This window comes from Tachypleus tridentatus, chromosome 13, assembly GCF_004210375.1.
Source record: "Tachypleus tridentatus isolate NWPU-2018 chromosome 13, ASM421037v1, whole genome shotgun sequence".
In the NCBI taxonomy this organism is placed as follows: Eukaryota; Metazoa; Arthropoda; class Merostomata; order Xiphosura; family Limulidae; genus Tachypleus; species Tachypleus tridentatus.
In genome coordinates, this window is record NC_134837.1 from 120540642 (window position 1) to 120558724 (window position 18083).

At 35.3% G+C, this 18083-nt stretch overlaps 1 protein-coding gene and 1 long non-coding RNA gene across 2 annotated transcripts; both read right to left on the reverse strand.

Moving 5' to 3' along the window:
* Positions 1-101: 101 nt before the first annotated feature.
* Positions 102-3339, reverse strand: LOC143237866 (very long chain fatty acid elongase 1-like). Its single transcript, XM_076477554.1, has 3 exons — positions 3256-3339; positions 2455-2511; positions 102-356 (listed from the first exon to the last, which is right to left on the reverse strand). The coding sequence occupies exons 1-3, from the start codon at positions 3328-3330 to the stop codon at positions 204-206; spliced, it is 285 nt and encodes a 94-aa protein (XP_076333669.1). The 5' UTR covers positions 3331-3339; the 3' UTR covers positions 102-203.
* Positions 3340-4286: 947 nt separating this feature from the next.
* LOC143237867 (uncharacterized) lies at positions 4287-16358 on the reverse strand. The gene is made up of 3 exons (XR_013020294.1): positions 16203-16358; positions 12868-12969; positions 4287-4424 (listed from the first exon to the last, which is right to left on the reverse strand). It is a non-coding gene; the product is annotated as an uncharacterized LOC143237867 (long non-coding RNA).
* Between the last annotated feature and the right edge of the window lie 1725 nt (positions 16359-18083).

Genomic DNA, 18083 nt, shown 5'->3' on the forward strand with positions numbered 1-18083 from the left:
ATTTATTCGCAAAGACAAACTAATTAACTGGTTTACAGAAACAGATCAAATGATTACCAGACTCCTTCACTAACTTTATCTTGCTCTTTATATTTGGTTCTGGCTGCTCTAAACGTTTGGAGAAATATTTCATACCTTAAGCCTTCCGTTCTTCTTGTGATCTCGAAACTTCTTCTAACCAAACAAAAATACAAACGTTTAAATTAAAGTAGTACATATGACCATAAGTTTTGGCCAGATTTCACCTTACCTGCACCAAATTTCATGCCAATCCAGATCCCCCAAGCAACGGAAGAATGATGAACTACGTGCAAGGCAGAGATATGTGTAAACTTTTTCCGTAGAATGAAGAAAATCTGAGAAAAAAAAAAAAAAGCATGGTTTCAGAGTGTTAGGAAATTATGTTATTACCTGAATTTAAAAAAATCACTATAATAGTTAGAAATCCCTATTTCCAGCCTTTTTTTTTTTACTTTTTTGGAGCCCCTAGTTGTACGATTGAAAATATAATCTTCATGGCCCAGCATGGCCAAGCGCGTGAAGGCGTGCGACTCGTAATCTAAGGGTCACGGGTTCGCATCTCCGTCGCGCCAAACATACTCGCCCTTTCAGCCGTGGGGGCGTTATAATGTGACGATCAATCCCACTATTCGTTGGTAAAAGAGTAGCCCAAGAGTTGGCGGTGGGTGGTGATGACTAGCTGTCTTCCCTCTAGTCTTACACTGCTAAATTTGGGACGGCTAGCACAGATAGCCCTCGAGTAGCTTTTTGCGAAATTCAAAAAACAAACAAACAATAATCTTCATATTTTGATTCAACTCGTTTTTGTACTTTCTCGACAATCCCTATTTCCCTCTTTTTAAATGAACATTTTTCAATTATCTTGCTTCTTAAGTTTTTATGCCCCTTATCGTGAATAAATTTTAAGCTACATACGCACATATGCATTCAGTTGAATGTTATATGTTTTTCAAAAGTTTACTGTTATACTGGCTTTTCTACCCACATTTCCACCCAACCATTATTTACTTCGCTAGTTGGTTTTGTGCCTGAGGTTTCCTGTAAATACACGTTAAACAAACGTCGAGTACAAAGGAAGCCGCTTATAACAACATCGCATATATTTAGTATTTACAGCCTCGTACATCAACTCTGGATGAAAAATAAGCAGCTTTCTAAATAGGCAGGGACATTTGCAGTATTTCATACAGCATATATATCTCGGTTTTTGATATAAAATAACCAGCTGGTTTACTAGTAGGCTTGTGAAACAAAAATATGAATGATAATAATTCTAAAACACGCACTCACAATTTCATCGAAGTATTAAAATCAGTAGAATAAATCGCCACTCGCAAGGGTAAAGAAGGGTACTACGATATCGTCAACTGTTAGAAAACTCGCTGAAACAGTTGCAGAAAAACCACATAGAGATAAAGTAAACAGCCAACTCGAGAGATGATGAATCCTCAACAAACAATATCCAATTAATGCGCTATAAGTTGCACAAATTATTTTCCAATTAATACGCATTAGTAAAAAAATCGATTTTTTTTTTCAAAGAGACAAAGCGAAGGACTTAGAAAAAATTCTTCATTGTGAAATAACAAAGGTGGTGTTTGAATTAATTTTTAAACATTCTATGACATACTCAATACTGTATTCATTACTATTGTCCAAGTTTTAGTAAAATATTCGTAACTTTTTCTTTAGCTGTTTGTGGAACTGTTGTCACTAATAGTAAGGTTGGAGACATTGTTATAAATATATACACTGTTTACTCTGATAAAACAAAGCATTTCTAGCTAGTATGACGGTGCTTGAATGGGTTCTAAGATTCTTTGTTGGTAGCGAAGAAGAGCTTAAATATTTTATAGGTTGACATTTCAATTTCAAGAATCAACTTAAACATAGCCCTACAACCTTCGTGGGAGTTTGTTTACAGCTGTGCATAGATTTTGGCACAATATAACCAATCGTTTTTGCCGTTGGCTACAATGTTTGAATGGCTTCAAAAAGATACTTGTCTAGTAGTGATGAAAACAACAACAACAACAACAACAACCATAAAATCTCTCATTCTCTTTTCACCTCAGTGGTCCAGTGGTATTTTTGCGAACTTTGAACTCTATAAATCGCTAGAAGTTTTGTGAAATTCGCGTGCAATTCTATTATGAACACTAGTGGTTCATGAAGTATAGTGAAAACAACATTATCAAAAACCCAGAATCTATTTAGACTGACATTTCGACTCTTTACGTTCTATCTTATATTACAGTTTATATCGTAAAATGTGAGAACTATTTTTAATAAGAAATGATACTGTAAACTATGAGAACTACTTTATTACAGTTGGCGTCGTAAAGTTTAAGTACTTTTTATTACAATTGAAAAAATAAACTGTGATATATTTTATTACAATTGATGTCGTAAGGTGAAAGAGCACGAACTTACTGTGTCCGTAAATTCAAAAATCTTCAGTAAGAGGTAATACCAGCCAAGGTTCACCAACTGTGAATATTCGTGTGAAATATTAGGTAATAAAATATGGTACCTTTTACAAAGGCAACAATTAAAATTAATTAAAAGGTAAACAAATATATTTTTACCAATATGCCACTTATTTAGTTTGAATTCAAATAAAAATAAATTCCGGATATTTATGCTTTAGCTCTCACTACTCTGTCTGTTTTTTTCCTACTTGCTTCTACTTCTGCAGTTTAAAGTAGTTGAAAATTTGAGGAAAGGGTTTTGTTGAAAAGAAATTTGTAAAAGAAATATTTGTTTATTTCTATGCTATCGTACGTAACTATGTGATCCAGAGAGTCGCCGAATTCGGCTTGTTCTAAGGTTTTGATTCTTATTTCTCTGTACTAGATGCTGTCCATTAAACCTGAAGTGATATCACAGTAATATATAACAGCCATGTTGAACAGATTAGTGGTTGTGATAATAATTACTAGCCAAACTGATTTATGTTACAGCCAATCAATATTCTGAGAGAAAAAGGTCATGAGATGACACTTTTAGCTGTACGAAAAAACAACAACTAATAATCTACCTGAAGTAAAGTGTGACTTTAAAACAAATGTGTTTAATTCGACAAAAGTCTATTCTGATATTTTATTCCTTTTGTTAGCTGCACGGTCTCATTATACCTTACAGACACTTAGGAAGCTCAGTCAAGTTAGATATTACAAATAAAGAAACTTTATTTACACAGACCTTATATTTTTAATATATAGAAAAATTTACCGTCATTGTCTCTGGATCTGTGGCGTAACTGATTGGCTGACACAACCAACTGTACTTGGTCGACAAGTACGTCATGCGTCCTCCCTGAAAAGTACACATTATTTTTAAATTGAACATCTTGGTCCCACTGACAATTTGCTCAAGTTTCGAAAAAGAAAATATCATCAAATACACAAGTGTAATCATTAGCATTTTATATCATTTTTATTTAAAACGGCTTTCGTGTGTGTTTTCTTATAGCAAAGCCATATCAGGCTATTTGCTAAGCCCACCGAGGGGAATCGAACCCCTGATTTTAGCGTTGTAAATCTGTAGACATACCGCTGTACTAGCGGAGGACTGGCCTTTGTTAAAGTGAAAGACACAAAATCGCTGACATATTAGCTTTATGCAGTATAAACTAAGCCTAACATTAGGCTTAAGCTAACATAAAGTTAGGCTGATGTACGTTAGGCCCATTATAATTGCATATAAAAAATAAATTCTCATGTGACAAAAATCTTTTTTCAATAAAATAATTATTTGTTTTAAAAAAGGTATAAGTAATCTTACTTAGTCCGCCCATAATAATGCTGTGAAAAAATTACAACCTAACTAGTCGACATAACCTACGTCACTGCATTTGAAACTTTGTTTATTGGCGTTTTCTACGTTATAAAATTTGACATTTCTTGGATAGTAGTTAATTGGCGCATACGTTATTTATTTCATATTATTTGATAGTGATCGATTCCTTGTTTCAGAACATTGCACTGATTTTTATGCTACAACTTTATCATTATAATGCAAAAGAATGTTAGTTGTCACGAAAATAAAAGTAGGTATTATTAATTAGTATCGAAATATTTTGTGTGGTGCAGTGTTTCTAAAAATATGTTGCATGTCATACACTGCTTTGAAAATAAACGAGGGTAAACACTAATGTAATCTTTTTTTCATTTACCAAACAAATGTAAATTGTTAAAAATTTACTCACGTAAAAGAAGAAAAATGCACTCAAGATGACTTGAACAATATTATAAACAATGACCACCCTTTCGACCGAGTAAGGTTTTTTTTGTTTTTCATCCAGGCGGGTCCAATAACTTTCACAAAATACACGTAAGAAGCAATAATTGAAAGCATAGGGAAAGGAGATCCTAAGAGGGGCCAGTCACTGGTTCGTGGGTCTGCAAGGAAAATAAACTATAAACAAAACAACAAAATCACAAGCATCAAAAGAAAATTTATAAATCAATGAATAAATTATAAACATGGATTAAAAGAAAGAGACGTACATGGGTAAGTAATTGTGACAAACTATTACGGCTCCATCACATATAAACGATGGGAAGAAACTGAATTGGAAGAGGGTGTTTGTTTTCTTATAGCAAAGCCACATCGAGCTATCTGCTGTGCCCACCGAAGGGAATCGAACCCATGATTTTAGCATAGTGAATCCGAAGTCTTACCGGTGTTTTACCAGGAGACTTGGGAAAGGGAGGAGAGGATAAAGTTGGAGGTACCTTATTTGGTGGTTTAACAATGACAACTGAATTTAAAGTTGGAGGTGCATTTCCCGATAATGCTACAAGAGTCTCTGTTCACTATACTAACAGGCAAAAATAAACTTTAGGAAATAATGTGCCTCACTGATTCACTCCCTCACCAGTCACGCCACCTACTTCTTGTTAAGCTCAAAGTTGCAAGATGGGCTATGTATACTACGTGTATCGAAATCAGAATTTTGGAATTGTGAACCTTCAAGTTTGTCGCTGAGCCACCAAAAGAAAGGAGTAACATATCTTTTACAATTCCATTTTAATAACATAAAAAGGATAAGCATCGTTTTGGACAAAATTTACTTAAACTGACCATGTTATTTCCCCACGTGCCACTAAATCTATTTCAGTTTTCAAATTAGAAATGTATTAAAAGTAGATTATCAGCTGTATTTTACGTCTATCACAACTCTTGTTAGAAAACTGGATTAGAAAAGCTAAGGTGAACGTAAGCAATAACAACAGGCTATTACATTTGTTAGTTGTTAAGTGCAAAGTTACGTCATGATCTGTCCACTGATGTTTAACGTTATAAGCTCTCTAACTTACCACTGAGCCTCCAGGGGACGTCTTGTACCTGATTTGTATTGTAAATATTTAGACCTATCGGTTTTCTATGCGAAAAATGGTTATGGAATTTCACACAAGTATTAATCCTAGTTTTATTCATGGGAACTTATATCTCCTATGTTTTTAACACGTAGTTTTTCTGAACTTTTTGTGCATCAACTTCCTTTGTGGGTTCATTATTTCGTTTGCCACAGACTTCCTAATAATATGTTACAATAACAACAAGCATATAAACAAAACTCTACAATATTTCAACTAATCTCACTGATTACCACAAGCATCTTCTATGCATGTTTTATAGAATATGAGCAATTACACCCAATATTTTCATATCAGCTCTTTACAGTGTAGCCCGGTATGGTTAGGTGGCTAGAGTGTTGGACTCGTAGTCTGACGGTCACGGGTTCGAATCTCTGTAACATCAAACATGTTCGCCCTTTCAGTCGTTGGTAAAAGAGTAGCCTAAGAGTTGATAGCGAGTGGTGATGAGTAGCTGCCTTTCCTCTAAATTAGGGACGCCTCGCGCAGATAGCCCTGTTGTGGCTCTGCGTGAAATTAAAAAACAAACTTTACAATGAATTTCGTAATATGCACAAAACATAACATTGCTAAACAGGATAAAATATGTGAAACTTACTGAAAGCGAACGTTATAAAAGCACGTCAACAACTCTAGGGTTAAATCTCAAAATAAAAGACGAGTGCAAAAATTAAAACTTCTATTGATCTTTCTTAAAGAGAGAGCATGTTTGGTGGGCGGCAATTCGAACTCTCGACCCTTAGATTTCAGTGAACAATCCTAACCACCAGACCCGTTGTTAAACTTGAGCTCTTATAACAATAAAATATCCTGCGATGGATAGTGCGTAGGTAGTTAATATGCAATTGTTCGTTTACGACGATGAAATAAAGACAACAAGATAGGATAAAACGCCCTCTGTCCATGACATAATGATATTTTAAAATCAAGGTACGCGAAGTTGGTTGCTGAATTATATTGTTATTCGTTCTAATGTTGCAATACCAGTTACAATTGCTCAGTTATTATAAGCTACAGCCTAGGATTAGATGTAAACTAAATCTTAAAGGGCTTTAAAAATCACAACATACATTTAATCACCTGAAAAGCAAATTCTTATTTTACAGACACCAACGTTAATCTGCTTAAAATTGTCACGAACTTCTATTTTTAAGCCACAAATATCTTCTACTCACTAATATGTAGTCGTCCAGGAATAGTTATGTCAAACTTCTAATTTGAAGCAATATTTTCATCATACGTTTTGAGTTCTTTACACATTGATTGAACTATGACTTTAGTTATTAGATACGCAGGTTGAATTTGTGGTAAGCCACTAGATTTTGGAGCTGGGAAAGCCTGGTTAGGATCCTCCCAAACCAACAAAATATCTCCCCCTCCCAACATATTTTAAACTTTAGGTACGTTATAAGAGTGACAATCAATCCAATAGCATTGATAGTGGATTGTAAAATGCTCGTATTTGGTGGCTGCCTTTTCTCTAATTAGTAGTTCATAATTTAAGACAGCTATAACTGGATCTAAGCCGTCCTTGACTAGCCCGTTTAACGCCTTGTCGTTTTAAGGGCCGATAAACCTCAGTAACTGTTATTATTGCAATAAGTGAACGTTATAAAATATTCAGTTGTTTAACAATGAATACTTTCTATTTATTGTTTTGTCTTTGGTAGACAAAGAATTTAGGCTACAAACATCAGTTTATTTAAGCCTCATGCTCCTTCTTCCGATAGCCCAGAGGTAGACTTGAGGATTTATAGCACTACAAATTGTGTTTCAGTACCAGCGGTGGTGTGGCACAGATAGTTCATTGTGTAGCTTTGCTGTTAACGAAAACAAACTTTAAACCCGATTTTTAGAAATGTTGTATGTAATATTTTATTTGTCTGTTTGTCATCAAGACGTGAAAGTCAATCCGTCTGGTATCTCATGTCCTTTTTATGTCAACACTACAACAGGAATGAACGTGACCTTCGAAAATGTGTTAGTTGAATATGGAGCCACACGGAAGTCAGTTATAAGCGAGCCTTGCACGTGGTTCTTGGATTTTTGGCCCAAGGAAAAGCGATTCATATCTTTAGCTGTCAAACAAGCACTTGGTTTCTTAAATTGAAAAGCAAGTTCTCAAACAAAAGTAAACATAATTCCATTTTTGTACAAAGAACTGTAAGAAAGAATAACATGCTCTCATTTCAATCGTATATTTTATGTCGCTTTCTCACCTCTACATACTATTTTTACAGTACGCTTGAATGTCACTTTTTAACAGGAACATACTTTACTATATGGTTAAATGCCACTTTCTAACAACAAGATGCTTTACTGTATGGTTAAATGTCACTCTTTAATAGGAAGATACTTTACTGTATGGTTAAATGTCAATTTCTAACAACAAAATGCTTCACTGAATGGTTAGATGCCACTTTTTAACAGAAAGATATTTAAATGTAGCGGTTAACATGAAATATCACTTTCTGATTCTATGTACTTCGTTGTAGAGATTGATATTAATTAAAAGTCACTGTCTATCTGACAGATACTTTACTTTAGTGGTACATATCAAATGTCACTGTCTAACTGATATATAATTTACTTTATTGGTACACATTAAATGTCACTGTCTAACTGATATATAATTTACTTTATTGGTACACGTTAAATGTCACTGTCTAACTGATAGGTAATTTACTTTAGTGGTAAACTCACTCTCTAACTGATAGGTAATTTATTTTAGTGGTATTCTCACTGTCTAACTGATGAGTAATTTACTTTAGTGGTATTCTCACTGTCTAACTGATAGGTAATTTACTTTAGTGGTATACTCACTGCCTAACTGATAGGTAATTTACTTTAGTGGTATACTCACTGTCTAACTGATAGGTAATTTACTTTAGTGGTATACTCACTGTCTAACTGATGAGTAATTTACTTTAGTGATATTCTCACTGTCTAACTGATGGGTAATTTACTTTAGTGGTATTCTCACTTTCTAACTGATGGGTAATTAACTTTAGTGGTATTCTCACTGTCTAAATGATGGGTAATTAACTTTAGTGGTTTTCTCACTGTCTAGCTGATGGGTAATTAACTTTAGTGGTATTCTCACTGTCTAACTGATGGGTAATTAACTTTAGTGGTATTCTCACTTTCTAACTGATGGGTAATTAACTTTAGTGGTATTCTCACTGTCTAACTGATGGGTAATTTACTTTAGTGGTATTCTCACTGTCTAACTGATAGGTAATTTACTTTAGTGGTATACTCACTGTCTAACTGATAGGTAATTTACTTTAGTGGTATACTCACTGTCTAACTGATGTGTAATTTACTTTAGTGGTACACATTAAATGTCACTGTCCAGCTGATAGACAATTTACTTTAGTGTTATACTCACTGTCTAACTGATGGGTAATTTACTTGATTGGTACACATTAAATGTCACTGTATAACAAATAGGTAATTTACTTTATTGGTACACATTAAATGTTACTGTCTAACTAATAGGTAATTTACTTTAGTGGTATACTCACTGTCTAACTGATGGGTAATTTACTTTAGTGATATTCTCACTGTCTAACTGATGGGTAATTTACTTTAGTGGTATTCTCACTATCTAACTGATGGGTAATTAACTTTAGTGGTATTCTCACTGTCTAAATGATGGGTAATTAACTTTAGTGGTACTTTCACTGTCTAACTGATGGGTATTTAAATTTAGTGGTATTCTCACTGTCTAACTGATGGGTAATTAACTTTAGTGGTATTCTCACTGTCTAGCTGATGGGTAATTAATTTTAGTGGTATTCTCACTTTCTAACTGATGGGTAATTAACTTTAGTGGTATTCTCACTGTCTAATTGATGGGTAATTAACTTTAGTGGTACTTTCACTGTCTAACTGATGGGTATTTAAATTTAGTGGTACTATCACTGTCTAATTGATGGGTAATTAACTTTAGTGGTATTCTCACTGTCTAACTGATAGGTAATTTACTTTAGTGGTATTCTTACTGTCTAACTGATGGGTATTTAAATTTAGTGGTATTCTCACTGTCTAACTGATGGGTAATTTACTTTAGTGGTATACTCACTGTCTAACTGATAGGTAATTTACTTTAGTGGTATTCTCACTGTCTAACTGATAGGTAATTTACTTTAGTGGTATACTCACTGTCTAACTGATGGGTAATTTACTTTAGTGGCATTCTCACTGTCTAACTGATAGATAATTTACTTTAGTGGTATACTCACTGTCTAACTGATGTGTAATTTACTTTAGTGGTACACATTAAATGTCACTGTCCAGCTGATAGATAATTTACTTTAGTGTTATACTCACTGTCTAACTGATAGGTAATTTACTTGATTGGTTCACATTAAATGTCACTATCTAACAAATAGGTAATTTACTTTATTGGTACACATTAAATGTCACTGTCTAACTGATATATAATTTACTTTATTGGTACACATTAAATGTCAATGTCTAACTGATAGGTAATTTACTTTAGTGGTATTCTCACTGTCTAACTGATGGGTAATTTACTTTAGTGGTATTCTCACTATCTAACTGATGGGTAATTAACTTTAGTGGTACTTTCACTGTCTAACTGATGGGTGTTCGACTTGTATGCCGATTGGGAAACAGGGCATTAGCTATCCTGTTCGACTTACTATTTAAAATAACTCGTCAAGCACACGCAGTTTATTAATTCTAAGGTTCAGAAAGAGAGATTTTCTTTTTACAGATAATAACCTAGGATATCTATTCTAATGGTGGAATTTGTTGACTGATAAGTATGAAAAGATAAAAAAACACACCATCTGATGTGTCCCCTAGTGGCACAGCGGCATGTCTGCTGCCTCATACCGGTAAAGACCGGGTTTCGATACCCGTGGTGGGCAGAGCATAGATAGCTCAGTGTGTAGCTTTGTGCTTAATTTCAAACAAGCAAATCTGTCTAATGCAACACGAAAGAACAACAGAGCAAAAGTTTGTTACAGAGTTTTAAAGCCAAATATTTCCAAGTATAATTCCTCATCCAAGCGTTTAGTTTCATCATTAGTTTCTGTTAGTTAACTTCCAGTTACTTATGTAAATAAGTCAATTGACGGATTTTTTAGGAGTTTCAGGAATTCTGTTGATGATTTAAAACAGCCTATTGAACTAGATTGAAATATGTCATGGTTTCGGATCCTCTACTGAAATTAAACGATTCACATTTTGTCTTGACTGTTTTAAGTAAAGGAACGTTACCACAGTATTTTACGTGATAAATTTTACAACTTCAGACTGAGAGCTGACCAGTCGGTAAACGGTAACAGAGACAGCTTTAAGGCTTCCATGAACCTTCTCTAGAAAACGTTGCACGAGCACCATTGACCTGAATAAAGTTCAAGTACAAGAAGTTAGTAAAAACACGCGGAATAACAGTTGACGTGGAGAGTGATAAATGTGTGTAGTCAGTGGCATAGTAATCTTTAAATTGGAAACATTCAGAGCTGTAAGATTTATGACGTGAACTTATTTGTAGAAATACAGCTGGTTATTAATGGTGTGAAACAATTAAACCTCCTACCGGCTTGCTGAGTCAGAAAGGGAAGTGGAGATTTTCTATAGCTCCTCACAGATTTTTGATGTTGGCATACCACAGTTATAGTAGTGGGTCAAACACTATTATTTCGTTCAGCGTAAAATTTGTTTAAATTGAAGTAGTAGAGATACGCAATTACCTGTTTAATTTGTGAGTTGGGCTTAACAGCGAACCTAAGTTTTAGACGAGGTTAATAGGCCTGGCATGGCCTAGCGCGTAAGGCGTGCGACTCGTAATCCGAGGGTCGCGGGTTCGCGCCCGCGTCGCGCCAAACATGCTCGCCCTCCCAGCCGTGGGGGCGTTATAATGTGACGGTCAATCCCACTATTCGTTGGTAAAAGAGTAGCCCAAGAGTTGGCGGTGGGTGGTGATGACTAGCTGCCTTCCCTCTAGTCTTACACTGCAAAATTAGGGACGGCTAGCACAGATAGCCCTCGAGTAGCTTTGTGCGAAATTCCAAAACAACAACAACTAGACGAGGTTAAAAAAAAGCTTTACTTTCAATACGTAGGGTGAAGTTAAAATATGATACAAGTGTTGGAAATCAAAGACACAGAGACTGATAATTATAACGCTTTTATGATCTACTTTGTAGTAATAGCAGAGGCCAATCAGAAGATGAGAAATGCCGCCCTAACCACCTGGCCATGTTAGGCCTCTACCTGCAGAGCTTACATATTGGGTAATGATATGTTTCTCTGTATTACCTAACTCAATGTAAAGAAACCACCGAAAAATTGAAGGAAATACGAGACCATAACAGTAACTACTGGAATTAACTGTTATTTTTATTTATATTTTTGTGTTACTTGTCCGTGACGTTGTGGATCGACAAACACTCTGGTCCACAGACACTTCACAAAGTTTGGATATAAATTTAGGGTTAACTTGCAGCGCGGAAACATTGCCTTCCTTTATCAATTGTACGTTATAAAGTGGCTCTGTGTTTTTCCTCATTGTTTCTTTTTGAATTTGCGCGAATTTTCCTCTTGCGTTCTGGATCACTGATAATTTTTGTTTTTAAACAACGTGTTCTTGAAAAAAAACCTTACGTGAGAAAAAGGTGATATATAGAAGAAAGGAACACATGATTGGCAGAAGATGTGGCAATCTTTGGGGCACGTACAGTAACCCCGTAAAAATTACTGTCATAGGAAAACTTTCACTAACAATATGAGGCTTAAGATCTACACGACTGGATGCTAGATGTAAGCAGAAAAGTGTATCAATGCACGAAAATTATCATCGAATATTGAAACTTATAAGCTAACAGTTGACGCTGCTGTACGTGTCAAATGAACATCTCGATAGTTTTCCAAAGAACAACCACATTACACACCTTTATATTTAACACGTCTTTAAGTCACTGAAATTAAACGTTCACTGCTAATGTGAATAGCTCAGCATGTCACTTGTGAGATGAACTCCGACTTTTAATATAATCAGTTTAAGTGTGGTTAAACAAATGTATAACAACTGCGAGGTTTTATGTCTGTTCTACTTTTCCGAAACGAATGGATACATATCTATATATTCGTTATATTTCCACATAAACTGTATCAACAGGATATCAGGTATCCATTCGTTTTTGTTTATTCTGATAACGTTTCACAATGGGCTATCCGTGTTGTACCCAATTAAGAAAACGAGAATGAAACGAGACAATAAAAAAAATACAGTTTTCTCTTAGTGATTGGGGAAACTTAAAAGCGGCAAATTTTTATTTAAAGACAAACATATAAACGTTTTTTATTAAGTACTTTTCATCTGTACAATTAACTACCAAAAATTACCGAAGGCAAATATGTGTATCTTCGTGACACACACACACACACAAAACACGCACAAAACATACAGGTTGAACGAACTTACCTTCTTTTGACATTATCCAATCATACCAATAGACCGGTTGCTTTAAATACTGAGATAGCATATTTTTTGATTGTAGTTGCTTGTGGTAGGGATTGAGATAACCTAAATTCAAAAACACAGTAAGAAACTTCTGAAATCAAATTCTGATAGATGTGAATATACATCAGACATGAAGCAGATTAGTGGAAATATAAACATTGTAAAAAGAATACAAAAATCTTCTACATTCTAGCAGAACATCAGATTCATCACTGTGATATCATGTCTGACTTTGAAAAACACACACAGTGGCACAGCGGTATGTATACGGATTTACAATGCCAAAAATTAAGTTTCAATACGCGTGGTGGACAGTGCACAGAAAGCTCATTGTGTAACTCTGTGCTTACCTGCAGAGAAACAAAGCTTCAACGCAGCTGAGTTCCTACGGATGGATCGTGATCACCATTAATATTGTTTACTGGATGGGTCGAGATTGTTATAAATATTGTTTACTGGATGGGTCGTGATTACAATAAATATTGTTTACAGGATGGGTCGTGATTATTATAAATATTGTTTACTGCACAGATCGTCATTACTATAAACATTTTTTACTGGATGGGTTGAGATTATTATAAATATTGTTTACTGGATGGGTCGTGATTACTATAAATATCGTTTACTGGACGAATCGTGATTAGTATAAATATTGTTTACTGGATGGGTCGAGATTACTACTATAAACTCGTAACAAAAATTGAAAGCATGAATTGGACTGTCAGTATAATAACAGCTGAAAAGTGGCGTCACTTGTGAATATAAAACTGTTTTACAATTTAATTCCTTATATGAATACCGGTTTCCACTGTATAAAAAAGCCATTACTAATTATTGTTCTTAACTTTGTTTAATGCAAACTGTCGTATATTACAAGAGATTTCTGTTAATGTAAATAAAATCATGACCTGTATCTCCCGAATGTAACTTTATTAGTTCAATATTTTATCAATGGCTTGTGTTATCTTATAATTTCACTGATTCAACTAGATAAGGAACTGAGTGCTTGAACTGTTTTTTTTTAACTGTCCTTACACAAGGACTATCTGCGTTAACCGTCCCTAATTTAACAGTGTTAGACTAGAGGGAAGACAGCTAGTCATCACCACCACCGCCAACTCTTGGGCTACTCTTTATCAACGAATAGTGGGATTGACCATAACATTATAACGCCCCTCTGCTGGAAGGGTGAACATGTTTGATGTGACGGGGATTCGAACCTTCGATCCTCATATTACGAGTCAAGCGTCCTAACCACCTGGCCATGCCGGGACCAAAGCGGTTGAACCCACATCTCAACTTTTGCTTCCTTTCTCTGTGAGCAGCCAGATATGGGAATACATTTACACTTAATACATAAATACAACCTTAAAATCGAAATAAACTACCCTAAGTTTGTACTCCCATTTTTCAACCTTTTACAAAATGTACAAGTAAAAACGTGTTATGAGTTTTCCTTCGATATTCTATGTTTGAAGCTGTCGTGTTAACTGTTGTTGTGTTATTTCTCTGACACTATTATAATTTGTAATAACAAGACTTACAAACTGGCTTTATTGGATAGAGTCATGTTAGAATTTTTGTTGAAAGAGGTCGGTGTAACAAAGTTCTACGAATACGATATTGTAGAGAACATGATACTTGTACGGGTCTGAAGAGGATGTCGTATTTTAGCAGAACCTAATTCAGTGACGTGATCAAAATGGATCAGCCTAATTGTGCGTGACCAAATACAGTTCTCAGTAAATTTCTCATGAAACTAGAAAAAAAGAGCTTTTAAAGAAATATTCGTTTTAATATTTTACACTTTTATACTGAATAATTTAAGACTAAAGACAACCATCTGAGAATATACTTTTCTCAGTGGCTCAACGATGCTAAAAATCGGGTTTAACTACCCGTTGTGGGCAGAGCACAAATGGGCCATTGTGTAGGTTTATGTTTAAAAATCAACAAAGAACCCAACAATTAGTTTTGGAGTATGATACATACTGTTGTCAAATAGAAAAATAAAAGAGTCAGAAAGGATAATCCCACCTGGTTACTCTATTGTAATTTGACATAAAACATTAACAGGCTGTTAATAAAGCAATGATGATTAATGTCGTCCATTGTGGTCCATGGATAAGGGTATATGGAGGTTAGGATAACGTTAATGCTTCGGGGAAGATGTATTTTCTCACTGTTTTTATTGAAACGGAAAATCAAATTTACTTCAAGCACACTGAAAAATGAAAAACAAGGATTGTTTTATAGGTTATTGTGTTACCAAATGAATTCGGAGACCATACTAAAGTGGATATAACGATATATGCTCCCCCATCTCCATCAGTGGTTCAGTGGCACGTCTGACCGGCTTATAATGCTAAAAAAAGTAGGTTTTCATATCCCTGGGAGGCACAACACAGATAGTCGACTTTGTAGCTTTGGGCTTAACAGCAACACAAACTATGTATGTATGGAGCTTTTAAAGTAATTGTTATATTCAAGATGAACTCCTGTTAAAAATCTTATGTTATAATAAATCAAACATATTTGTCTTTTAAGAATTGTAGATTTATCAGTGTTTACGGTTATTTAAATTTAGATCATCACGCCACTTTAGTTTTGTAAGTGAACTTTACCACGACCAATCATGAACTTGGACCTTCACCCGAAATCGGGTTTTGTTTATCGAAAAATTAAAATTCTTATAAATAGTTTGCCATTTATATAAAAAAACACAATTCTTGCCTGTATTATGGTGTTTGGTGAACGGAGTTCTGAATACTAGTTTACAGAGAGAATCATAAACTTCATTACTCCAAAAAAGTAATATTACACAATGTTATGTGTTCCGCAATGCACAGTATTCTTTGGTTGACGTTACATTCTTTATGAGTATTACTTATCTAGTTTTAAAATTCTTACTTTTATTATATATTTCTGTATGAGTAAACCAACTACCATATTTTATTAAGTTTCTAAATTGGTTAAATTGAATCTGGTCGGATATATTCCGGGTTAGACCGAAAACATCGCTAACAGCGATGATACCCAACTAAGGAAACAAACCGTTATAACTTTTATAAGTGAGAACACAATAACAGTTCATCTAATTAGCTATACTCAATATCGAGTTGATTGTTAGCCTACTTTGATCAAATTAAATGTAATATAACACACCTGAAAGACATAACACCGTTTACAGTGATTTAATCGATTAATGATAGACCATAACGCATTCTCTAAAAGTTACACTTAGATAAATTTACCGTAAAACGCGGTGGAAATTCTACGGTTTGAACAGTGCTCACCAGTTTCGTTGATGGTTCTGTTACCTTGGTTACTCGTAGCCAGCAGATCTCTCACTCACTTGTTCAAATGTGGGACATGGAAGCACGTCACAAGAACTGACACATGTAAGAAGTTTCCATCATCCTTAAAAAGTTGAAAGCTCCAAGTGGTTAGTTCAGGTGTTTTAGGGAGTGGTTTCTTCGGGGAAGCAAAGAGTGTTGAAACGACCGCTGACCTTGAGTAAAACCCAGTAATGTTTGTAGGACACGCAATTCTTATGTTACAAGAAAGTTAGCTTTCTTGTATATCAAACAAGGAAATCTGTGTAACATATATTGTTACTTTAATTTTAATACTTGTTATTTCATATAATCACAGGGGAAACACATAAGATTTATTAATATGTTTCAACCGCGATCTTATCATTCAAGGCCTTCAATGGTGAGCTTCAGGAGCTTATAGTACTGAAATTCGTGTTTCGATACCCGCGGCGAATACCGCTTATATTAGCCCAATGTCTAGCTTGGCGGTGAAACAAATTATGGTCTCTTTCAAACAATAACAAAGGTATAGTGTTTGTAACGTGGCAAAATACTGAAAGAGAATTAATTAAAAGTACAAGATGCAATGTTTTATCATTATTTATGTGTGGTAAACACCAACTTCTTATTATGTGGTAATCCCTTACAGTTGTCATGTGGTAAACCCTTACACTGATCATGTGGTAAACCCTGACTCTTCACTTTATTTAAATGAGATGGAGTATATTTTGGTCACCTCTCAATGTCAGCGTAAAAACTATGATCTTGTACACTATGTAACAAAATTTTTACTTTTTGTTGTTCCTGGGTAGAAAGTGCTATTTCCCAATTGTTTATGCCTAAAGTAAATGGAAAAGACCTATTTTTCTCTTCAAACTTTGCTTTTAAGACTTAGGTAACGAAAATTTTAAATTTACCTATTTTCCAGAAAATTTTTGTAGATTCAGTGCTGAGTAGCTGATAATTTTCTCGAATCATGCCTGTCGGGAATCAAGACAAACCCTGGGCACCTCATTTTACCTGCGAGCACTGCAAAGAAAAACTCTAGAAGGTAAGACGGACAATTTTTGCTTGCTTGAATAGCAAGATTTTACATTGTAAAAATTTTATCTTTGCCTTTGGACAGCAGGGACACTGAAGCACACAACAACAAGAAGCACTGACCACAATGGTTTGTTTGTTTGTTTTTGAATTTCGCACAAAGCTACTCAAGGGCTATCTATGCTAGCCGTCCTAATTTAGCAGTGTAAGACTAGAGGGAAGGCAGCAAGTCATCACCACCCACCACCAACTCTTGGGCTACTCTTTTACCAATGAATAGTGGGATTGACCGTCACATTATAACACCCCCACGGCTGAAAGGGCGAGCGGGGATGCGAACCCGCGACCCTCAGATTACGAGTCGCACGCCTTAACACGCTTGGCCATGGCGGCCCAGGCCACAATGGACCGAGTTCTCTGTGGAGAGGCACAATGTCAAGTGTAAGCCACTAGTGAACCTCCAGAAGGTGTTGTTCCCACCACTGCACTTTATGTGTTTTATACTGGGTGTTATTAAACAATTTGCCACAGCTCTTGATAAGGAGTCTGCAGCCTTCAAGTACCTTCAAGACTTCTATCCTTAGCTGTCTGAGGCAAAGGTCAAAGCTGGTGTCTTTGTTGGACCACAAAGAAAGAAGATCCTGGAATACACAGAATTTCCCAAGAAGCTCAGTAGGAAGGAAAAAAAAAGCTTGGGACAGCTTTGTTCCAGTGGTATGGGGCTTTTTGGGCAATCACAAGGCCAAAAAGTATGTGGAACTGGTAGAGGCTCTTGTGAAGAACCACGGCAAAATGGGTTGCAGGATGCCCCTTGACGCT